Source organism: Prionailurus bengalensis, chromosome X, assembly GCF_016509475.1.
Source record: "Prionailurus bengalensis isolate Pbe53 chromosome X, Fcat_Pben_1.1_paternal_pri, whole genome shotgun sequence".
NCBI lineage: Eukaryota > Metazoa > Chordata > Mammalia > Carnivora > Felidae > Prionailurus > Prionailurus bengalensis.
In genome coordinates this window covers 7,608,937-7,633,783 of record NC_057361.1, presented here as the reverse complement: position 1 = coordinate 7,633,783, position 24,847 = coordinate 7,608,937, and the positions used below count along the sequence as shown (strand labels likewise).

The window sequence follows — 24,847 nt, the reverse complement described above, 5'->3', positions numbered from 1 at the left end:
TCTGGGCCGCCTCGAGTTTCTCATTCAGCAGGTCTGGGGCAGGGCCCAAGAGTTTGCCTTTCCAACCAGCTCCCCGGGGAGGAGGCCGCTGCTTGGTCCACGCTACATTTTGCAAACTAGACTCTATGGACAGGACAAGATGGGACTTTGTAATTCGTAAGTGTTTTAACTGGCAAGTCTCCTTCCAGTTCTCCGAATATTGGACAGTTTTCTCTCACTGGGTTAAAAGCACATGGCTTTAAACATTTTTTTTTTTTTAAAGCGACCTTTATTCTTTGACTTCCTCTTTAGCAAAACATTGTATGTGCAAACCAGGATATATTCCGGGGAAATGGGAGTTTGTTCATTTCCGAAATACATTGAACCTTAAAATGTCTTTAGTCATGTATACACAAACCAACTCTGGGAAAATGGCTTAATCATTTTTTTTTTTTTTTGTAAAGCACCACAAGTAAAATAATGAACTCTCTAGAATTATTATTATTATTATTATTATTTATTTTATTATTATTTTTTTGGGCCAGTAGACAGGTGGCTCTCGATCAAAGACACAGAATATTATGGACAAAGATGGAAGAAATGAAATGGTTTCACTGTGGTTTCCATCATTGTAAATATTTGCATTTTACCTTTTCGTCTAGAGGCTTTTCTAGTCTTCAGGGCAGTTGTGTTGCCGGAGTTGACCTTTCAAAGAATCTGGGTAGGGCAGTGAATCTGCTGTTTTGTCATCAAGAGTTCTTAACATTTCCCCCCTACATCTTTGATTTACCACATTAAAAAATCTTGTTGGATTATAAACATCTGTATCATACTTCTGTTATATTTCTGGTGAGATAATGACTGCTGAAATCAACAAACTAAGTTGGTATGGTAGTAATAGGCTGCAAGGTCTAAATCAAGGTAGCCAGAAGTTCTTCCTAAAAAAAATTTTTTTAATGTTTATTTACTTTTAGAGAGAGAGAGAGAGAGAGAGAGACTGTGAGCGGGAAAGGGGCAGAGAGAGAGGGAGACACAGAATCCGAAGCAGGCTCCAGGCTCTATGCTGTCAGCACAGAGCCCGATGTGGGGCTCCAACTCGTGAACTGCGAGATCATGGCCTGAGCCGAAGTTGGACGCTCAACGGACTGAGCCACCCAGGCACCCCCAGAAGTTCTCTTTAGCCATTAGGAATACTTGAGTGATTCAACAAAGTATTGCCCTGTAGTTTCCAGTCAAAAAAGTCCCCTGAATTTCTGAACCGTCATGATCGGTGTTGCCTGCAAAGCACTGTTTTAGTAAGGTTCCTGGGCTTTTCTATGACAAATTCCCATAAACTCACACTTCTAGCGACATCTATATGTACTTTTATCCCTGCGCTCACTATATGTCTACGCTGCATTACAAAAAAAGACTCTTTTTATTCTGAATAAATCTTACAGTGTAAAACTAGTAAAGTGAGTAAGTTGTGCATTTGTGCCCACTGTGTTATAGACCCAAAGATTCAGCAGCCCGATGTCTCAGTTTTGAGCAATAGTTCTTGCTTTGGCTACACATTAGAATCTCCTGGTGAGTTTTCAAGATTCCAATCCCTGGACCTTACCCCAGCCTAAGTAATTCAGACTCTGGTTGGGTGTAGATTGAGCGTGGTGTTTGTTCAGTTCCCCAGGTGATTGCAGCAAACAGGCCAGGGTGGGAACCACTTGCCCTGTGATCCGGCATCATCTCCCTCCCTCCCTCCCTTCCTTCCCTCCTTCCTCCCTTCCTCCCTTCCTTCCATAACTTCTATGTTTTTTTTAATTTCGACTCCATGAAAATCACCTTGATTGGACAAAGACAGAATCGGTCCTACTAAATGAGGAGGAAATGGCTGAGTAAAGATGGTCAAGTCAGGGACGAAGGATGCGGTTTGAATTCAAGGAATTTGAGATTCAAAGGTCTAAAGCCCAAGGAAGGTTCTGTCTTTGAAGGTTATTCAGGGCTGAGGAACAATGGCATGCTTTCATATTCTTCTTTGATTCTCTAGGCTGTCCCAAATGGGGAATTCTCTTACTAACATTGATTTTGTAAATTCTTAACAGACCAGACCCCTTTGGATGGAATGGAATTTTAATCTATTTTTTTGAGTCAAAGAGTGTAACCTCCCTTGGCTTTAATACTTTTTGCACCTCCCAGATGGGGATATGAATTTTGTGAACAATATGAATCCTTCTTGGGAATGCCACAAATTCAAGAGCAGAGCTGCCCATGTATTGAATTTTAATAATCATTTTCAGCAGCTGGTCCAGAAAAGGCATATTCCTCTAAAACCTACAAGTTTGAGGAGATAAATGTTGCTATAGAAACAAAGCAAACCAGAGTGATCGATGCCAAATTATTAGATCAAAGACTCAACTGTATTTCCATTCGTTGAAGGCTAAACATCCACCATGAGACATTCAGGTCTGGTAAAAATGTTTGATGGTATTAAAACCCTACTTAAGTAGAAAAGTCAGAACATGTTCGTTAATGAGTATCTAACAATGTCATCATCTACTTAAAACGGAGGAAAGGGGATAAGATCAAGATTATTCAATCTCTGAGTGATGGAGGAAGTAAAGCTCGAAGTGACATATACAAACAAGGTGTATGACGTTCATCAGTTTCAGGGGATTTTACAGACATTAATTATCTTGTGCTCTAAGGACCCCTTTGAGGTGTGTCTTATGATGAAGAAAAAAGACTGAGGAAAGTCGAGTGGATGGAAAAAGCAATTAACGAGTGATTCCACACTCGGTGTGTACCTGCAACCCAACGCTTGACACTTACTCACATGTCGGAAAGAACTGACTGATCCCTGTGCTCGCTGCCGTCTTTACCCACCATGCTCTTGCTGGAACAACCTGGATTCCATATGAGGTCGTTTCTGAGTCTTTTTCAGCCTGGATCTTCTGCTTCTCCGAGCAAAAGTTGACGGAGGAATTGACTCGGACATTTGCGTTTCACCCAATCTTGAAAGCCATTGTTTTCTTTTATGAATTAAAAATTGTTTTGGTAGCCAACAAAAAGAAACGCAAAGAGTCTTCTTTAGAATTTTGGGTCGCTGAATGATTGAAATTTTAGGCATATTCCTCCGCTCTCATAGCACGGATTGAAAATGTTAAGTGAGGGGCGCCTGAGCGGCTCAGTCAGTTGAGCGTCCGACTTCGGCTCAGGTCATGGTCTCCACGGTTCATGGGTTCGAGCCCCACGTCGGGCTGTGCGCTGACAGCTCGGAGCCCGGAGGCTGCTTCAGAATCTGTGTCTCCCTCTCTCTCTGCTCCTCCCTGCTCGTGCTCTGTCTCTCTCTGTCTCTCAAAAATAAATAAACATTAAAAAAGATTTGTTTTTAATAAAGAAAATGTTAAGTGAGCTGAGTTGTTGAAATTTTAAAATGATTTGGACCAACAGAGAAAACCCTCCGTATTAGCCAATAAAAAGTGTTTAGGTTATTTTTTTAAAGATGTTTTTATTGTTTCTAAGGAGACCAACTTTCTGCAAAGGACCAGTAATCAACTCTGTCATTGTGGCTCCTAAGTGGCAACAGCCAACCCTTAAACAAATGACGGTTTTTGTGCTCCCGTAAAACTTTATGGACGCAGAGATTTGAATTTCATATACTCTTCGTGGGTCACAAAATTTTACCTTTTCATTTTTTCAAATCATTTGAAAATGTCAAAACCATTCTGAGCTGGCAAGCCATACACAAACAGGTGGCGGGCGGGATTTGGTCTGCGGGCTGTACCGTGCCGTCGTCCCCTGCTCTGGGAGATTCAGATTTCCCCAACTTGAAAGCTTTTCTTTTGAGCAGAAATAATCAACTACTACTGTCAGTCTGTTTTCCGATATTTCCATGATCTTTTCACCATCTAATTCTTTTTTTTTTTTTTTTTTTTAGTTTATCATTTTTGAGAGAGAGAGAGAGAGAGAGAGAGAGAGAGAGAGAACACAAGCAAAGGAGGGGCAGAGAGAGAGGGAGACACAGATTCTGAAGCAGGCTCCAGGCTCGAGCTGTCAGTGTAGAACCCGACGCGGGGCTTGAACCCATGAACTATGAGATCATGACCTGAGCCGAAGTCCGCCGCTCAACCAACTGAGCCACCCAGGCGCCCCTTCACCATCTAATTCTGGACTGACAGCTGGTTGCCTCTTATGTGCTGTGTGGAGGCCGATTCCAGAGCCTGGCTAGGGGCAAATGAGCAGAGAAAGGCAGCAAAAGAGCTGCCCAATTGGACCCTCATGCCTACTTACGCCACAATCCTCGGAAATGCTTCCTGTGTGTTCCACTGATAAAAGTTACAATCGTTTTATCTGAAATACTTCTCTATGGGCACAGATTTTGCAATGGGAATTTCTACATTTCAGATTTTCAGAGGTTCCTAGTAATCCAGCTTCCTTCACCTCAGTATTGATTCTCAAAAGTGACACATGTGGTTACGGGTCCGTTGCTCGCCTCTCTTATTACCGGCAGAAATAAGGCCAGGGGATGAGGAGTTGTTGTTGGATCTGCTAAAATTAGAACTAGGTGAATCTAACTCTACTGAGATATTTACCTATCTCCATTAAAATCTGAAAGCTCTTCTAGACCATAAATGGTATTTAAAAATTGCTCTCTGTGTGTTATTGACTACCAGATTAGAATATAAACCCCGAACTCTGGACGATGGAATTTATAACTATATGGAGCAGGTTCTGTGGAATTAATATAGAAATATCAAATAAAACCTGACAAGGTAAATACAGTATCACGTATCAAAATGGCTCAAATTGTAGTCCACGGAACACTAGACTTAAATTTGTATGTAGATTGAGTTTTATTATGTTTTTGAAGTTCCCTGGGCGGCCTGTCTTGCCAGGGCATTTGGAAATGTTAGCTATCATAACCAATGAAAAAAGGCATTAAAAAATAAAACCAACATAAATCACACGTATCCGCGGTCCGTCATGAGTTGAACCTTAAACTCCTGCGATGTAATTAAAACATCTTAAGTGTTTCGTTACGTATATGAAGAGTTTTTGCCTTCACGCAGGTGGCATGTGTTAATACGGGTGTGTTTTCATATTAAGGATTGTGATTAAAGTTTCTTAGAAGAAAATGTGTGGATTGTGGCACTCAACGTGTTCATATCCTGATGGTGCTGGAGCGGTGGTGTTGGATGTCAGGGCTACAAACACGGTTCCTGAATGTCGCTCTGAATATTATGGCATGGAACAAGCCAGATCTGTGTTTGCCTTGAAAGGCATCCAGACTTAATATTATACTTTAAAGACATTTTCAAGCATTGACTTCGGAATAAGAGCAAACATTCTTTAAGGCCTGGATAAACCCGAAAGGAATTACTGTAATCTCCTGTTTCAGGCACACATTTTAATAGTAGCACTCAATGACAAGTCATTAATTCCCTGCAACCTGATTCTTAGGTACGGGTCTCCAAAGGCTAAAATTAGCAGTATTTTTGTCTGCTTACCTTGCTATTCGATTAGGGATCAGCGTATGTGGAAATACAAAGCTCATCTGTTAAGTTGCATTGACTATTCTCGGCTGGTGTCCAGATCCGATGCCTACAGGCTCGTATTGAGATCGGTGTGAAATCCGCTATCCTGCCCTGGACTGTTAAAGCATCGGCTCCGATAACCCTCACTGAAAACTACATGGCATGGGGGGCGCCCGGGTGGCTCCGTCGGTTAAGCGTCCGACTCCGGCTCAGGTCATGATCTCGCGGTTCGTGGGTTCGAGCCCCTGGGGTCGGGCTCTGTGCTGACAGCTCGGAGTGTAGAGCCTGCTTCAGATTCCATGTCTCCCTCTCTCTCTGCCCCTCCCCTGCTCACACTCTGTCTCTCTGTCTCTCTGTCTGTCTCTCTCTCTCAAAAATAAACAGTAGAAAAAAAGTTATGGGAAAAATTAACATCCTTTCCGGTTATCAGTCCAATCATTGGCTTAATATTAAGACACCAAATCCGCCTTGCAGAAGGACCATCGTGTATCTTTACTTTTAGAAGGACCGTCTTGAATTATTTATGTGTTACATGTATAAAACACATACCAGACTCCAAAGACTTAGTAAAAAGAAACGAAACTAATGTAAAATAGCTCATCAGTTTTTCTTTAAGATTTTATTTTTAAGTCATCTCTACAACCATGGTGGGGCTTGAACTCACAACCCCAAGATCAAGAGTCTCCTGTTCCACTGACTGAGCCAGCCAGCGCCCCCAGCTCATCAGTTTTTTTAATATTCATCACAGGTTGAAATAATATTTTGGTTGTTGAATGAGGTAAAATATAGTCTTAAAATTAATTTTAACTGATTCTTTTTACTTTTGTTTTTTAACATGACTATTAGAAAATTTTAAATGTGATTCACATTTGTGGCAGACATTGTATTTCCGGTGACTCCTGGTTTTGAGCCTGGAATTCGGAAGATATGTGACCTCTAGAAACAAGAAAAATGGAGGAAGAGAAAACAATCTCTTGTATTTGCACATGTCTTTCAAAAGGAAAAAAATCTTTTTTTATTTTTATTTATTTTTGACAGAGAGAGACAGAACATGAGCGGGGGAGGGGCAGAAAGAGAGGGAGACACGGAATCCGAAGCAGGCTCCAGGCTCCGAGCTGTCAGCACAGGGCCCGATGCGGGGCTTGAATTCACAGACCGCGAGATCATGACCTGAGCCGAAGTCGGAGGCTCAACTGACTGAGCCACCCAGGCACCCCAAAATCCTTTTTTACTAATGTGGCTATTCCTCATAAGAAGGTGTACTCATAAATAATGGATTAGGGGGCTCCTGGGTGGTGCAGTCAGTTAAGTGTCCGACTTTGGCTCAGGTCATGATCTCATGGTTCGGTTCATGAGTTTGAGCCCCACATCGGGCTCTGTGCTGACAGCTCAGAGCCTGGAGCCCGCTTCGGATTCTGTGTCTCCCTCTCTCTCTCTCTCTGCCCCTTCCCCTCCCGTGCTCTGTCTCTCAAAAATAAATGAACGTTGGGGCGCCTGGGTGGCGCAGTCGGTTAAGCGTCCGACTTCAGCCAGGTCATGATCTCGCGGTCTGTGAGTTCGAGCCCCGCGTCGGGCTCTGGGCTGATGGCTCAGAGCCTGGAGCCTGGAGCCTGTTTCCGATTCTGTGTCTCCCTCTCTCTCTGCCCCTCCCCCGTTCATGCTCTGTCTCTCTCTGTCCCAAAAATAAATAAACGTTGAAAAAAAAAGGTAAAAAATAAATAAATAAATAAATAAATAAATGAACGTTAAAAAAAATTTTTTTAAATAATACACTAGGATTATTTTCCCAGTAAACTTTCAGTTGAGTTCTCCCGGAAGAAGACCATGGCTCGCAATCCACGTTGGAAGGTGACCCAGGAGGCATCTGTAGGGCAGAGGGGAAGCGGGACCAAGAAGGGAAGGAAGCGGAAAGAGGGTGTGGACTGGAGCAGGTTGTTGCTGTGGGCCCCTGGGCCCCTCTCGCTGGGGCTCTCTGGAAGATGTTACGGGGCACGACTCAGAGCGCTCCCACTTGGGAGATGAGGGGAGCTGGGCTTTTCATCCACCTACTGCCCCTAGAGGCATCAGCTTCCCCTTCTTCTCCCCAGCACCCCAGCCCGCTCTGCCTGGGGCCAGATAAAACCCCAGTGCGGAGAAGAACAGGACAAGAACAGGTGCTCGCAGCCTAAAGTCACCAGCAAGCCTGAGGCACGGGGTTGGTCCCCTTGTGGTGCCTGCTGCTGACACCAAACTGAACGCATTTCGATGGTTCCTGGTGTACGTGTTCATTTTCTCCCCTGACCTAGACAGTAGCCCAGATTGTGGATGGGAAGACTGAGCCCGAGAGTCCCTTGTCCAGGAGAATTCAGGTGGGAGGGCAGCCCCCCCGTCTCCTCACTCTGCATGTGTGGTCCCTCCGGCCTGCCTCCTTCGGTCTCCACGAAGCTCAGCTCCATAAGGAGATGTAAATATGTTGACGTTTTCGAGGTGAGAACAGGAAACTAAAACTATTTTTTTGGTACTCTGTAGAATTCCTTAGATATCCACAGGGAAGTGGATACTTACATACGCTTAGTCCCCCGACCCTTATGCCAAAGAATATTATCTCTCTTCTGCACAAAGCACAGCCAAAATTAGGAGGTTATAGGACCTGCTGACCGCCACACAGGATGTTAGCGATACGGTTAAGTTCTAGAAAACTCCACAGAAGTCCCTGTGGTGGAAGCTTCTGGATGCATGGTTCGTTGAGCGCTGGATTTTGTTACCTTCCCATTACCCGGGCTTTCTTCGCAAGTGTTGTCAGTCCCTTTGGTACTTCTTGGAAACAAGTGTCTCCCGGCTTCACTTCCCTTTATTATGCTTGTAAGTGACTCGGTAATTCTTTGTGGACTTCAGTAACACTTGTACTATTTAAATGTGAATAACCCCAAAGGATCTAGATAGGTCAGTGTGTTTAAACCACAGGCTTTAGTCTACACATTAGTTGATTAAAAACAGATTTTTATACATGATGTATGCTCAATAAAGGGAGGGGAAGCAAGCAGATGTTTGTAAAATCTAAATGTGTTAGATTATATTTATTCGGCTCTCTTTTGCTGACTCGCTTTAGAAAACTCATACCTGTGATAGCTGAACCGTAAACAGTTAGATGATGTCTTTCCCTAGAAATTTCCTGCTCTGAAGGGTCAGCCAAAAAGACAAGTAAAAAGATTCCCTAAGATTAACATACCAAAAGAAGTTGACAAATACACCATAAAGTAGTCATATCTAGATCAAGGACGGCACTGAATAATGGAGTGCCTCAAAATTATACTCTGGTCTCCGACCATAAAATGATTGGTGGCATTTTCTCCTTTAAAATATTTCTATTTGAGACTCTTTGAGTGTTTGACAGTTCGTGTTGGTCTTCCAGTCCGGATGAAATATGTGCAGAACCTCCCTCTGAGTTCCAAACACATGAGAATTACAGATAAAATATTTTCAAATGGATTTTAAAGCCAACAACCGGGGCACCCGGGCGGCTCAGTCGGTTGAGCGTCCGACTCCGGCTCAGGTCACGATCTCACAGTTCGTGGGTTCGAGCCCCGCGTCGGGCTCTGTGCTGACAGCCCGGAGCCTGGAGCCTGCTTCGGATTCTGTGTCTCCCTCTCTCTCTCTGCCCCTTCCCCGCTTGCGCTCTGTCTCTCTGTCTCTCTCAAAAACAAACAAACAAATAAATAAGACTAATCGTGTATAAACATACGAGGAGAATCTCCGAGGACTGGAAATGAAAAGAAATGTAGAATGGTGAGGGAAGGCTGAAACTGGGCTGCTCATGAGAAGTGGGGACGAGACAGAGCAGTGGGGACCTGAGGGGCACACGGCGGAGACAATCCCGCACGGGACAGGAGACCCGGGACTCCCCAGGTACATCCTGGACTCGTCGCTCCCACCTTCTCTGGAATTGGATCCAGATAGAATTCTCAGGGAAGGAAACAGAGGCACCGAGTCATACCGGGATCTGTGCCTCTCTGACACACGGGTGTCTCATGGGAGGGTCCTCGCCAGGGAAACAACCTCGAGCCCCGTCATCAAGAGTTCGGGTTCTTGGGAAGTGTTGCACGCAGGAAAATATGGAATTGCTTTTTTTTTAATTTTCGAATAGGCTGAGGAATAAATAAGAATGTTTCGTTCTCTTGAAATTATGAAGGAGGGAATTGCATCCTGGGAACAGGAAGAGAAAGTAATTCAAGAAGAGGGAGCTGTGATAAAGACTCCTCGGGAGGGGCGCCTGGGTGGCGCAGTCGGTTGGGGGTCCGACTTCAGCCAGGTCGCGATCTCGCGGTCCCGCGGTCCGGGAGTTCGAGCCCCGCGTCGGGCTCTGGGCTGACGGCTCCGAGCCTGGAGCCTGTTTCCGATTCTGTGTCTCCCTCTCTCTCTGCCCCTCCCCCGTTCATGCTCTGTCTCTCTCTGTCCCAAAAATAAATAAACGTTGAAAAAAAATTAAAAAAAAAAAAAAGAATCCTCGGGAAATGAAAAAGGTGGTCCTTGGAATAAAAAGAATCAGGCAATAGGATAAAGACCAGATTAATAGGCTTAACTTGCTTAAGAATGACCAGAGAGATTTCTGCTTCCGACTTACACATCTTAGCCGTTAAATAAAAGTGATTATGTTCCTGAATACACCTTCCTAAATCTAAAATTTTGGAAAGTAGGAGAAGTAAACACTCTGAGAAAGCAATTTCACCGTGTAATGAGCTATTATCACCTTTATGAAGTTGTAAATTTTCATAATCCGCCCCCCCCATACTCTTTTCAAATCCTTTCTCTCAGATGGCATTACAAATCCTCGATCTGTTTTCTTTTCCACAAAATTTCCTTCTGTCCCATATGTCCGCTGAATTTGTGAATTGTCTGGCTTTTGAAACACATAGTCGCCCTAATCCTTGGCCCTGATCTTGGTCCGTGACATTGTTCTAACCCCTGCCCGTGGAACGCGCTTCACACTCCCTCGCCTGTCCTTCCACCCACGCCCACCCTTCCCGACTCGGCGGAAAGACTGTGCCCTCCGGGAAACCTTCTCCAGGCGGCCCCGACTCTGCCCCTTGGCTCGCTTAGAGCATCTCTCACCCAGCGGCAGTGCTCTCTCCTTGTGGACGCGGAGTGGGAGTCTCTATTTTTGCTTCCCCAGTATCTCTCAGAGTCTGGCCTTTTGTAGAAACTCCGTAAGCACTTGTAGGAGTGGATAAATGAATGGCTGGCATAAACGGAGAATGAGATGTGGGTTATTGTGGTTGAAAATGATGTTTAATAGTCATTGCAGGGAGCTTTAACTTGGATGTTCTCAAGGAATAGGGAATAATTCTAGATGCGTAAGCAGGATAGTGATGTGAAAAATGTGGCCTTCAAGGAAATTTGATCTGGCATTGATAGGTTGATAGGCAAAGAAAAGAAGTGTGTGCAATAAAATGTACCGTGAGTGAGTAAATGTGTGTGGCGAGGACCTCTTATATCTCATAAATGCCTATAAATAGCCATAATGTCAGCGATAGCCGGATAATTCAAACCTTCCTCTGAGGGGCTGGCCTCAGCCTGCCCGTAAGATGGTAAATCCTAAAAATCCAATAATGGTTGATCTGCTGTGGGAATATACTCCTTATATTATTGCTATTTCTGATTCAGGTGAAGAAGTAGAAATCCAATTACCTCCTTTCTCCCTAGTCCGTGACCTATAACTAATTATTCAGGTACATGTGCCGGAGTTCGTACGAGAAGCAGGAACAAAAAGAATGAAATTCGAACCTTTTTTGAAGGTTCTTTTAAATGCAGCTTCTCAAAGCCGAGCTTAAATCTAGAAATCCTTAAAGCTGCATAGATTTCATTGAGGTTTCTGAAAAATGGATCGGCTCTTCCTGAGTATGAGTAATTTTGTGTATGCTGAAGTATTAAAAGTATGCCGCATAATATTTTTCTTCTCTTTTTGAACAGCAAAACTTAGAGAGTAACCTCACCAACCTTATTAAGAGGAACACGGAACTGGAGACCCTCTTGGCTAAACTCATCCAAACCTGCCAGCACGTGGAGGTGAGTGTCTCTGTGCGCTGTGTTTCATGTGAGAACTGCCAGACCGCTGGGCTGGTTTATCCCCTTGGCTTTTGCATTTTTAAGATGGCAGTCTTCTTAAAATTAGATCTTTTGGAGAAGCCAAATAGAAGAGATGCACAAAATCGAAGGAAATAGAACCTCGGAGAATCCCTCCCCACGCACTGCTTTGCCTTCCCCCCACTGCTGTCTCTGCCTCTGTGCTCCCACGACCTTCCCCCTGTGTCTCTGTGTCTATGACCAAACCTCCTTACAGGGACACCAGTCGTCGGACTGGGGCCATCCTACCCCAGCACGAATTCACTTCAACTTGATTACGGCTGCAAAGACCCTACTTCCAAATAAGGTCCTATTTGCAGATACCGGGAGTTAGGACTTGGATGTAATTTTTCCGGGGCGGGGTGGCGGGGGGGGGGAGAACATGATTCAACCCACCGCAGGTGTCTATAAAATGCATCTTCGCTGTCACATATGTTTCCATGAAATTGACCACTTGTTGGGATTAAGTCAAGAGTGTGCTTCGAATGGATTCACTTGTGGCAAGGGTGTCTCCAGGGAACGTTTTGAGCCTTGTTGATTAAACAACATGGTAAATAACAGTGAACAAGCATAATGTCTTCATTATTGTAGGGTAAAGTGAATATGTGTTATAGGAATAAATGGATGAACAAAATGGAATGATCCGCGTGCTATGTTTTATTTTTATGATGTGACGGCATTTGACGTTTAGGACAATCAGAAAGAATAATTTCTCTCCAGTAAAAAAAAAAAAAAAGAAATTACCTGTGTTTTATGGGGAAATCTTACAAAGCCTTTACAGATTGGGCGATCATTCCATTCAATTTCAGCTAGTGACTTCTTAAAGCACTCAGGGTCTGGTTTCCATTACGGCCGGTAGTGGTTTCAGAACAACGGTCTTGCTCCTAATGCGGTATTAGTTATGGCTCGAATTTACGAAATGCTATCGTTGTAACGTGTAAAACTGCTTTCTATGATGTTCAGCAATTTCGAATGATTGATAGAAATTTATAAGCAGATTTTGTTTTGATGCCAAAAGATGAGATATTTAGCTGTGATAAAGGCTTTCGAAATACAGCTACTTACTGGGGCGCCTGGGTGGCTCGGTCGGTTGAGGGTCCGGCCTCGGCTCAGGTCGTGATCTCCCGGTTTGTGCGTTCGAGCCTCGCGTCAGACTCTTGGCTGACAGCACGGAGCCTGTGTGTCTCCCTCTCTCTGTGCCCCTCCCCAGCTCGTGTGCTTTCTCTCTGAAAAATTAACATACATAAATAAATAAACAAATAAATAAATAAAGTTAACTACTGAATCGATTTTAGCAGGCTTGCAAGGAGACACACGTAGGCCATGAGAAGTTATGCTAGACAAGGAGTAAAGAACATTCATTCATTTTACTGTGTTTCTGAACAAAGCCTCCGAATGGAAAGAAATGCTTGCAGGTGAATAAATTTGGTATTTGGGAAATTTCTTCTAGGCAAAAATGAAAGAAAATGAATTATGAGTAGAAAAGTGATGCTAGGAATACTTATGTTTTTACATGTGTCTCTTATTCATAATTATCAATATTCTCAGAGTGTAACTTCCCAGCAGTTGAGCATCCAGTTCTCACACAATAAACCAAATGGGTCCGTTGAGGATTTATCGAGGTCCCTGATGAAGGACCGGCAAACAGTGGGGGTGGGGGTGGGGATGGGGCGGGAGTGCGGGAGGAAGGGCGCTAGAATCAGGCAGCTGAATGAAATGCAAAACTGGTTGGTGACGTAAAGGGCAGTAAAGTCATAACGTTTGGGCAAAATGAGCTATATATCATCAGTGTTCTCCAAGTGTCCAAGTTGACATTTAACTTTGCAGAGACTAAGCCTCAATGGAGAGTAAATAGAAAGCCGAACTCTGTGACATCCCAGCCTGAGGAGTTACATGACCCTTCCTTGGGCGGCCTTGGTGGAGGATGTTCTCCCACCGCCCCGGCAAGGGCGCACAGTCTTCTTGTTGCCTTATTTCCGCGTGTTGGATAATATAGCTTAACGTGACTTTCTGCTCTGGCTGTTCTGGACACCGTTGATCTATGAGTTGTGTTCACTACACAGATGTTTCCGGGCGAGGGTGTACCTTTTTGCTTCCGGCCGGTGACTCCGGTTGGTTAAAGCGCCACGCTACTCTGTTCGTTCCGTTCGTGTGTGGGGCATCCACTGTGCTGGGTGCCGAGGACCCACCATCTTGTCCAAGACAAAACAGTAACCACAATACCAAATTGGAAACTCCTTGCCGTAAGAGAGGTACGGACTCCGTACTTGGAATTTCAGAGAAGCAAGACGTTTCTTCCAGCTGGGTGTCCCAAAGGCAGTGCCTGATGTGAGCCCGCCTCCAAGGGTAGGCGGCCTTGAAACCGAGGCACGGGGATAGAATGAGGAGTGTATGTGCGCACAGCAAGTAGTTCGTTCTGTAGACACACAAGGTGTGTCGGGGGGATCAGTAGGAACCGGCTTTCGAGAGCGGAGAGCTAGGTGGGCTTTAATAATTGCATCCTTGTCTAGCTCTATGTGCTCTTGAAAGTTTAATGAGGGATTGAGGAACACAGAGACTTGGGTAATTTTCACGGCGACAACCGGCATCCCTGATTCTTTTCAGGAAGTGATATTTTTGGCTAATGGAAAGTTCGTATGGACCTCTTAGTGCAAAATGCACTAAGTGCACACCCAAGGGAAAACCTCACAGCACGCTACTGAACTCCAAAAAGCCAATGGAGTTTGTCAGGCACTTTTAAATGCAGGCAGTGGAAAAGAATTTCCTGGTTCGCATCCTAGGTTCCTAGACTGTATTTCTTCCTTTTCCTCTTCCTGAAGGTGTCCTTGTTTTCGGGCCTGAGCATTCCTAGGGAAAATAATCCCGTGACTCTCAATTGTTGTAAATCAAATCAATGAATTCCCACCAGATCCTGAGGAAATGCCACATCCTTATAAGTCCACACCTCCTTCCTGGGATTCACTTCTGCTTTTCTTTAGAATGAAAAGAGTTTGAAGGTCTCCCTCCCCCCACACATCCCCATTGTTTCATAACTTGTTTTTACAGCGAGGGTAAGCAAATGAAATGGCTCTTAGACAGTAAGTACCAAGTCTTTTTTTTTAATGTAAGTTTATTTTTGTTTATTTTGAGAGAGAGGCAGAGAGCGAGCAGGGGAGGGGCAGATAGAGAGAGAGACAGAATCCCAAGCAGGCTCCGCGGGCAGCACGGGGCCTGACGCGGGGCTCGAAATCACGACCCGTGAGATCATGACCTGAGCCGAAATCAAGAGTCAGATGCTTAGCAGACTGAGCCACCCAGGCGCCCCAAATCTTTTTAAAACTAGAATGAAGGCCGAGGCAGTTCAGGCCTCAGGAGGGGAGAGATACTGAAGGAACAGTATCAGGTAGACCCCCAAAACGTGTGTGCGTAATGTGGTGGCTGGGTTTCTAAAAATGAGTTGGGTTTTTAGCCACTGGGCTTTGGTTTCTTCAGAAGAGGAAGACATTAGAGAATTCTCTTGGGATGAGTTTAGCGTTAGTGCGTCTCAGCCTCCTCCCAGTTTTATGTTCAAAATCAGAGGGCCTAGTTTAGTTAAGCAAATACTGACACGTTTCAAATTCTCCACACATTCTGAGAATCGAGTCCTTTCACAGAGACTGTAACACCTGGGCACAAAAGAGATGTTCCTTTGGGGAATTACAGGTGGCCAGATCAGAGTGGAGAAGACAAAGGCTTTTTTTTTTTTTAAACAAATTCCTTTTGCCATTGTTTTTCACGCTGAGTTTTTAAACGATCTTTTTCTTTGATTTTAATGGAAACTTTGTTCTTTTGCTGGCTTTCTCTGAGTCTTGCCACTGCTAGATGACACGTGAAGTGACAGCCTTCTTGGGGGTGAACTAAGGGCAATTTCATTCCATTTTTGCCCAGATATTGGGCTCCGTGAATTGAGAGGGAGGAGGGTAATATGTTACCGTAGCTTGTAGGAAACGGCTAAAAACCTTGATTTGGGAAAGCAGGGGGTCTGTAAAAGACTTTTTCAGTCATTTACCACATCCTAAAAGCACTCAGTTGTAAGCTTTGAAATAAGAGGAAAAATTGCTGGGTTAAAAAGAAACATGAGGTTTTTATGTTTATTTTTTAATTTTTTTTTATTAAAAAAAATTTTTTTTAATGTTTATTCATTTTTGAGAGACAGAGCATGAGCAGGGGAGGGGCAGAGAGAGAGAGGGAGACACAGAATCCGAAGCAGGCTCCAGGCTCCCAGCTGTCAGCCCAGAGCCCGACGTCGGGCTCGAACCCACGAACCGCAAGATCATGACCCGAGCCGAAGTCGGACGCTCAACCGACTGAGCCACCCAGGCGCCCCAGGTTTTATGTTTAAATTAACTTCATTATACAGTTTTACGCAAAAGCGCTCTCTCCCTCTCTATGGAAACCTTGGCGATTGCTCTGTCCACAGCCATCGCATAAAGACCAGCATCTGAACGCCAAATGTGCTGTTTGTGTTTTGTGGACAGGTGGCTGACCTAGTACGACATATGTCCCGCTGGGGGCCAGCTTGAATGTGCAGAGTCATCATCTCTTGTCACTTGCAGATGAGGGTTAGATTCCCACCCCATCTGAGCCCTCATGAGAATGCTCTCAAGGTATAATTAGAGTCAGATTCTGGCCTCCTGAAACCACATCATCCATGGGGGTCTCCATCTAAGCGGCTCCGGAATGGCGATCATGTGATAGGACAAATATGGTGGCGTTCAAAACCTGGGTTATGAGCCACTGTGGTAAAGGCTGCTCTCCCACGTTCAAGTCTTAGGATTCCCAGGACAGACGAGAAAAAGATTGACTACTGCATGTGTATAATGGCTATGTATCCAGTTTGCTAAAATGGACAGCTCATGTGCCAAACTCCACTTTTCTCAGCCGTGGAGATTGAGTGTAATTGTTTATTAAAGTAGTATGTAACACATGCTTGCAACTCTTTCCTTAGATTCATTGTTCTTGTCTTTAAAAAAAAGTTTCGTAAGGGGGATTGGATCCTGTTGCCGTCTTAGGTATATTCATGAGGAATTGTGAGAAGACATCAGCAGTAAGTCTTCCAGTCTTGTTTTGGAATAAGAGATCAGTCTCAGGAATGACTGAATATAAGGCTTAGTTAGTTTGGTATTACTTTGAGAATGACATTCCCAAGTTTCAGCTTTGAAAGGTGTTTAAAAACATGCTACCGGGAAGTCTGGGAGGCTCAGTCGGTTGAGCGTCCGACTTTGTCTCCGGTCATGATCTCGCGGTTTGTGGGTTCGACCCCACGTCGGGCTCTGTGCTGACAGCTTGGAGCCTGGAGCCTGCTTCGGATTCTGTGTCTGCCTCCCTCTCTGCCCCTCCCATGCTCATGCTCTCTCTCTCTGTTTCTTAATAATAAATACATGTTTAAAAAAATTTTAAAACATGATCCAAACCTCTCCTCACCTGCTATTCTTTCTACTTTGGGTGGGATGAACTATTGTGTCATATTCAGAATCCTACCAGGTGGCTTGGATTGGAGTGTGAGCACACGTACGTGCCTCTGAAGATACTTCCTCTGAACATATTTCAACGTAGTAATGCAGATTTCCAAAGCTAACACTTAAATGTGAAATAATTGGCCTTAATTGGGGCCCAGTGGATGAGCCGTGGGAAAGAGAGAGAATACATGTATCTTTATTTAAAATTTTTTAGGGGCGCCTGGGTGGCTCAGTCGGTTGAGCATCCGACTTCAGCTCAGGTCACGATCTTGCGGTCCGCGAGTTCGAGCCCCGCGTCGGGCTCTGGGCTGATGGCTCGGAGCCTGAAGCCTGCTTCCGATTCTGTGTCTCCCTCTCTCTCTGACCCTCCCCCGTTCATGCGGTGTCTCTCTCTGTCTCAAAAATAAATAAACGTTAAAAAAGATTAAAAAATAAAATAAAATTTTTTAAAGGATATTTATTTATTTTGAGAGAGAGAGAGACTGTGAGCATGCGGGGAAGGGGCAGAGAGAGAGGGAGAGAGAGAGAATCCCAAGCAGGCTCCACTGGGTCAGTGTGGAGCCCAATGCGGGGCTCAAACCCATGAGAACCGTGAAATTATGACCTGAGCCGAAGTCAGACGCTCAACCGACTCAGCCACCCAGGCACCCCAAGAATACATATATCCTAATGTGGTTTCTCCCCATAGTATAGGAATTCTTCATCGTGTCTCCCCTACACTATTCCACACACAACCTCCTTGCCTGGAGATCATTCATTCACTCGTTCATTCATTTATTTTTGGAGAGAGAATGTGCATGCGCAGGGGAGAGGGGCAGAGAGGGAGAGAAAGAGAGAGAGAGAGAAAGCGAGAATCCCAAGCAGGTCCCGCGCTTCAGTGCGGAGCCCAACTCGGGGCTCGATCCCACAACCCTGGGATCATGGTCTGAGCTGAAATCAAGAGTCAGATGCTCAACCGACGGAGCCCCACTTAAAAAACAATTTTATTTAATTTTTTTTCTTGCCTTGAAATATTCAGATGGTGACTAGCGCAGTAAGGATGCTTCTGGCATGATGTAAGGAATAATAAGGATAGGTCGGGACAGATCTAAAAAATGGCCGCTGTGGTTAGTTCTGACTCCAGCTCTCACACGAGATGGTGGTAGTTGAATGGATCCAGTTGCGGGAGGACCGATCGCAGGTGAGAAGGTGACTGTCAGGTAGATTGTGTCTCATGATTGTGCTCGTGCCTGCCCTTCAGAGAGATAAGCGGTCCCAACCGTCAATCTGTCGTTTTGTTACTGAACTAGCCTCTTTTGTCTCCGGGTCTCAATATCTAGCTTAAATTCTATTTCTCAACAAATGAATATAAAATTGCTTTTCACGATAATCAAGCTGAAATCATCTCTGTACCTAAGATAATTACAGAGTGGGAGAGAAATGGGACACATCATCTTTTGCCTTCATTTGATTCACTTCTGTTTTAAATTGCTAAATGTTATAGGGAAAACTGAAGAGCTCTGTTCTGATTTTGAAATTCGCCAGCACAATAATTGAGTCATGCATATAAAATGTTCGTTAACAAGAGCACAATTGTAGCATTGATTATTTTCGTTTGAAACAGAAATATGAAATTTGAAATTCAGCTATTTAAAAAGCCCGAGGCTACCACTGCGTGTAAAAGGCTTTCAGTGAGGAGCAGCACAAATAAAGATTTTTACAACCAAGTGAGGTAACTTCCCAGCCTGGGAATTTATGATAGAGCTTTTACTATGCTTTTAAAAGTATTTTCACTAGATAGAACATCAGGTTTCTATATAGGAGGTGATGAAAACTATCCTAGTAGCCTAATTCTCTGACCAGGCAAGCTCGTTTGGGGCTGCGGTAAGTTCAAGAAAGCCTTCCGTCTGTTTACGTAGGTTGGAAAGATGGCACCTTGTCCCTCCTTGCAGATGTTAGAAGGTGATTACCGTATCGAGTCTCACAGCTCCACAGCGACATGTGGCTGTCATGTAGAGAAGACGACAGTGGGAGGACTTACACAGATATACACCAAAACAAAAACGACCACTTACAAGGTCCCACCCTAACTTTCTGATTTTATCATCCCAAAGCCTGTTGAGGTGAATGTCCTTCAGATGACCATGGATATGTGACTTGAAGGCAGACGTAACAAGAATCAGCCAGTAAGACAAAAGGGGGGAGCAGGGTGACTGAATCTAATCAAGTAGTAAAACAACTTGAGTGGTTACTGAACTTCAGCTACCCAAACCAGGTGATAGCGTTGAAAGAGATGATCAGACTCTTAGATTCCTAGGGGAGTTCTCCCGGCAAGAAACGATCCCATCTGCTGGGAATTGGAAACCCTGTCCAACTCACCATAACAAGCATACTTCTTCGAGATGATCAGTTTGCTCGCTTTAGTAAAGAAAGTTCTTTTTCTCCTCCCCAGGAAGATTGAGGAGTATGTGTAAAGACGAAGACGGAAACAGTATCTATGTTTTGTATTACAATGTGGAGCGAAAAACATGAATTTTAAGGGTGTGTAGCATTTAAGAGAAAATGGCATATTACAGAAATTTGACAGGCGAGCTTTGAAATTCCAATCCGAAACACGTAATTTCTTTTAGACCTGTGATTGTTCCGTTAAAAGTGTAAAACAGTTTGTTTGAGACCAGTGCTGGGAACGTTCAGGAGAAAACTGGAGTTTCATTACATTTGTAAGTTTAATTTATTAGATTTCTAAGAGCTACTTAAGGACGTGAGAAGGTTTACCTTGTTAGGGTTTTAATTTTACACCGTTAGGCATTTAAAGTGCTTATAAAGTAAGCTGAATATGTTACATTTATAAATGCAATTTAAAATGTTACAGGAATTTGGTGATAAAAATCAGAACAGCGGTTACCCATGGGCTTTCTGGGGTGAGATATTTTATGTCTTGGTCAAATTGTTGGCTATGTTGGTTATCAAAATCCATTGACTTGTCCCTTAAGATTTATGCATTTTCCTTTAGGTAGATTTACTTCCATTAAAAAAAATGAGTACAGGAACTGAATCAACTAATTAATATATGGCATTGACTGTTTAATGGAGTTATGTCTGTTCAAGTTGAGTGAGTTAAACATTGATTCAGGATCCCCCCGAGAGTGATGATTCTTGGTTTTATAAAATTTGTTGGATTTATGAATAGAATAATGAGATTCACCATTTGAATTTAAAAGCCTAAGGAAAACACCATGACGATTTGTTGATACAGGTACAGTCAGTCCTTGGCCAAATATCCACGTGCTCTTCAAACACATGTCTTCCGTCTCCTGGTCGGTTGGACTCCTCGGGAAGCAGGGCGCTATCTTTCTTTTCCTAGTATCTCCTGCGTTCAGCACACGGCACGTGGCCAGGGATGAGAAATCAGGACTCTCCCAGAGAGACCAGCTGCCTCCTTCTGCCCTCCCTCTGTCACTGGTGCATTTGTGTCGATCAGTGCATCAGATGAATTCTCATCCTGAAGGGCAGAAAAAGGGTCCTTCATCTTCTTTTTTTTAATTTTTTTGTTTATTCAGTTTTTGAGAGAGACAGAGCATGAGTGGGGGAGGGGCGGAGAGAGAGAGGGAGACGTAGAATCCGAAGCAGGTTCCAGGCTCCGAGCTGTCGGCACAGAGCCCGACGCGGGGCTCGAACTCACAAACCACGAGATCATGACCTGAGCTGAAGTCGGAGGCTCAACCTACTGAGCCACCCAGGTGCCCCGAAAAAGGATCCTTCTTGAGAAGACGGTACACAGGACAGGGTCTCTATGGTGGCACATCTCAGCAGCTGTAATTCCTGACACAAGGGCCCTGTCACTGGCAGAGGGCTAGGAGGACGGAAGTCAAGGATGAGAGAACTGTCCATTGGGTCGTTGCTGAGCCCTTAAGGGAGGTCTGAAGATGGCTTACAGGCTGACATTTTCTTTTTTTTTTTTTATGTTTATTTATTTTGACAGAGAGAGAGAGCACGAGCAGGGGAGAGGCAGAGAGAGAATCGCAAGGAGGCTCCACACTGTCAGCGTGGAGACTGATGCGGGGCTCAGACTCACGAAGCGTGAGATCATGACCTGAGCCAAAACCAACTCGGACGCATAAGCGACTGAGTCACCCAGGTGCCCCTAGAATGACATTTTCAGTATTAGGCTCTCTTGATCTTCAAACACACGTTTGAAGCGCGTGCGCGCGCACACACACACACACACACACGCACACACACACACACCCCAGAACCTCAAAATCGGCAACTGACAAGCATCTGAATTCTCTGGTCTTTCCTTTTCTCTTCCAGACCAGGTTAGATTCCTTCTCAGTGTCCTTTTGGCAAAGCCCAGCTTGTACGGTGACAGTGCTCTGTAGTTTGTGTCCCATCTCCCTCCTACCACCCTCAGCACCGTCATGGGCACCAGCTCCCCAGTCTCAGAAAAAAACCTTAGGAGAGCAAGTAAGCAGGGACAGCTTCAGGGAGAGACGGCGACTCTCAGTTGTCGTAAATCAAATCAAGGAAGTCAATTCGAAGAAGGTCAAGAGCAGACCACCCCTCCCCAGAGTTAAGCCTCCAAATTCACCTTTTTGCCTTAGCCGGGCTCTGTGTGAGTGCGGTGGGTCATCGCCGGCTCTCCGCGACGGGCCTCAGTGTGGCTTTTCTCAAGGGGCAGTAAGAGTCTGGCTCCGGGGTTTCTGGTGCAGTTAATTCTGTGTGCAGCCGGCGTGTGTGCTGGTTGTTCTCTAAGGGAGTCATCGTCTTTGGAGGGCAGAGTTTGGGCCCGCGTGCCACTTTGCACATCGTGGGCACCCAGCAAGTCCCTAGGATGGCCACCCGGCCACCGCTGACGCCCTCCTCGTTCTGGGAGAGGTGGGAGCGTTGTCATTTCCTCTCGCGGACATTCCTCAGCTACCCAGACCGTTGCGGAGATCTCGGGAAAGCAGTAGCTTTAACCCCCTAGCCTGGGAGCCGCGAGGGACCGCATGGAAAGTTTAGTTGGCTGGCAGAGTCCTAAGAAGCACCGAATGAAGACTTGCGTGGTTCCTAGTTCTATAGCGAGAGCTCGCAAGGGCAGTGTTGGCACGATCATTTTTGGTGCAAGATGTTTCTTTGTGCAGCATGCTACCTGAAAATAGCGGCGCCGAAGCGACGCTCTCCGAGAGGAAGGGGGTGTTCTCTCATACCGGGGACACAGCCTCCGTCCCATCTTAACGAAACGCTGACCTGGGTCGGGCTCTGGCTACTTAAACAAAGGTCTGCTTTAATTTTTGCGGAATAAAGTATTTTTGCCTTCTGTTTTTCATGAAATGGCCTTAAAGAATTCCCCTTGTTTGTGGTCTCGAAAAAATCAGAACTATGCCCGTGAGGCCCGCCTTGAAGGCTTCCATGAAACAATAAGAAGGCTTTGTTCTTGGTAATAACAGTAAAGCAAGCAGTGTTTCCATTACCTGGCAGGATGCCGCGCCTGCCCGCCACCCCCTGATCCTGACAAATGTAAACAGAACATTCTGTTTCCCAGTTAGGAGGTGAGAAGACAGCATCTTTCAGGTAATGGAGGGAGGGAGGCAGGGAGAGAGAGAGAGAGAGAGAGAGAGAGGCACTTCTTCATGTAATCCCTAACTTCAGTATTTTAAGATTCAGTTTTACTCTAGAAGACCGTACATATTAAGCTTAGAACTGGAGAGCCATTGTTTTAAAAAGACAATAATAATTTCCCAGTGAGTTGGAATGATGGAAAATCCAAGGGTCTCTAGATAAAGAAATACATATATTTTAGTCTGACTCACTAGATTTCACGTGTTTTCTTTTCAGGCAACTTTGCCTGTCATTGCTCAGCTTTAGACCCATTTGTGGTCAGTTGTAAATGAACACTTGTGGGTAGATTGTGGCCCGAAGGAAAAAACAACCAAGGTCAGGATAGACAGCACGGCCAGATGCAAACTCTGTTCAGCCCTGCAATTAGTCAGAAGTCGTTGGGGCTGTAGAACAAGCTGGATGAGTGGGACACCGGTGCCCTCTGACCCCCTCTAGATCTCTTTCTTAAGAAACGTCCAGATCGTCGTCCCCTCTGATGTAGGCACTTCTGTCTGTAATGGTCAGTGCCAGGCGCTTACAGCGCTCACCAGTCCTATGTTTCCTGGCCCGAGAGCTTCTGGAAGCCCGTAACACTCTGCCCGGGGGCTCCCCCACCCAGGGTGCCCAGCCGTTAACTCCAGAGAATTACTGCCCAACCACCCCCGACAGCCTCCGACCAGCCACCCACGGGAGATATTAGGTAAATCCCACCCTTCCTCCCCATCAGCAGGACCGCTCTGAGTTTCCCAGTCTCCCACCGGGATTAATCTGCAGTCGGCCACCGTGGTCTCGGTCAGACACGCGCTTCTGGCTTCATGCCCTGTCTCACCTCCCCACCCCTACTGGTGTTCCCTGGCAGCTACATATATTTCCATCCCTGTCCCCTGCCCTGCTTCCTGGAAGCATCTCTTTGCCCCCCCCCCCCCCCCCCCCAGCTCACGTGTTCGGTTTCCCTAAAGCCTCCTGTCTTTGACTTTATTTGACTAAATGGGAATATTATTAAACACTGGGCATCACAGATATTGAAAGATCAGTCTGCCTGCTTCTGCCGGCATTCCGGAGTGACGACACCCAGGCAGGGCTTCCTAGATGTTACTTGGGGACGCGTCCGAAAGACAGAACGAAGCTTAACATTTTCCAGTCTTGCGCCCAAGTGCGAGTCCTACCGGTGATACAGTCGAGTGTATTTCACGTAGTGTGAGGGATGCTGAAGAGCAAGGTCTGATCCTCGTCCTCCTTAACTTTGCGGGGCGCCAGATGGCATCTGTCTTGGAGTAACTCAAGCCCGAATAGGACTTCAACCTTGTATTTTTCCAGTCCATCACTACTCGGGAATCGCGGCACAACAACTAAAGAGAATGCCACTTAATGAGAAATGACATGTGAGACTGAAAATGAGTAATGTAAGGTCATGGGATAGAAGCTTCCTCTTTCCATTAGAAATGACTTCCCTTCCCCGAGACGGATCACCTCTGTCCTCCCCGGCACTCCATTAACTGTCCCGCGCTGTAAATAATTTTTTTTAGCTTCTGACCACAATGCGATTTTTGCCAAATACATGAGTTGAAAAGTACTTCATAGAAAGCACCGCTTTTCAGAAACTTTATGAAAAAGACTTGATAGGCCCAAGTGTCCGTGACAGGTTAATAGATTTTTTTTTTTTCTTCATTCTGTGTGCCCAACCCAAACGGAAGGGTGTGGAGCATTTATTTTATAATGTGTGTAATTAATAAGAGAGAGGAAGGGAGGAGTTTATTGTTTTTGAATGAATTACGAGCGACACCTTCCATTCCGCTTCTTCATTTTGGAACCGCTTTGAAGGAAACCGATATCTATCAAGCACCTACTATGTGCCAGAGAGCTGACGGATATTTTCATTGAAAGTTTGCAAACGAGGAGACCTTCCTACACAGATTCAACACGTTTTTCACAGCAGCGGCTCTTTGGTTACAAAGTCCATGCTCTTTTCCCCTTTGCTCGGGGTTGGCAACCTAGGCCCCTTGGGCCAAGTCCGACTCGTCACCGGGTTTCACAAATAAGGGTCTGTTGGAGCGCAGCCACACCCATCTGGTTCCGTATTGTCAGTGGCTGCTTTAATACTACAACAGCGGCATTGAGTAGTCACAACAGGGACCATATGGTCCGCAAAGCGGAAATATTTACCATCTAACCCTTTATAGCAAAGTCTCTCACCTCCTGCGGTACATCATGGAAGGCTCT

General features: G+C 45.2%; 1 protein-coding gene across 6 annotated transcripts in view; it reads left to right on the top strand.

Annotated features, from left to right (window-relative positions):
* The window catches only part of MID1 (midline 1), a 395,896-nt gene that overhangs the window by 318,784 nt on the left and 52,265 nt on the right, over positions 1-24,847 (top strand). For all 6 annotated transcript variants that reach the window (XM_043570086.1, XM_043570088.1, XM_043570084.1 and 3 more), the window contains exon 3: positions 11,436-11,531. In XM_043570086.1, coding sequence (XP_043426021.1) covers positions 11,436-11,531 — 96 coding nt within the window. The remainder of the gene's footprint in view (positions 1-11,435; positions 11,532-24,847) is intronic.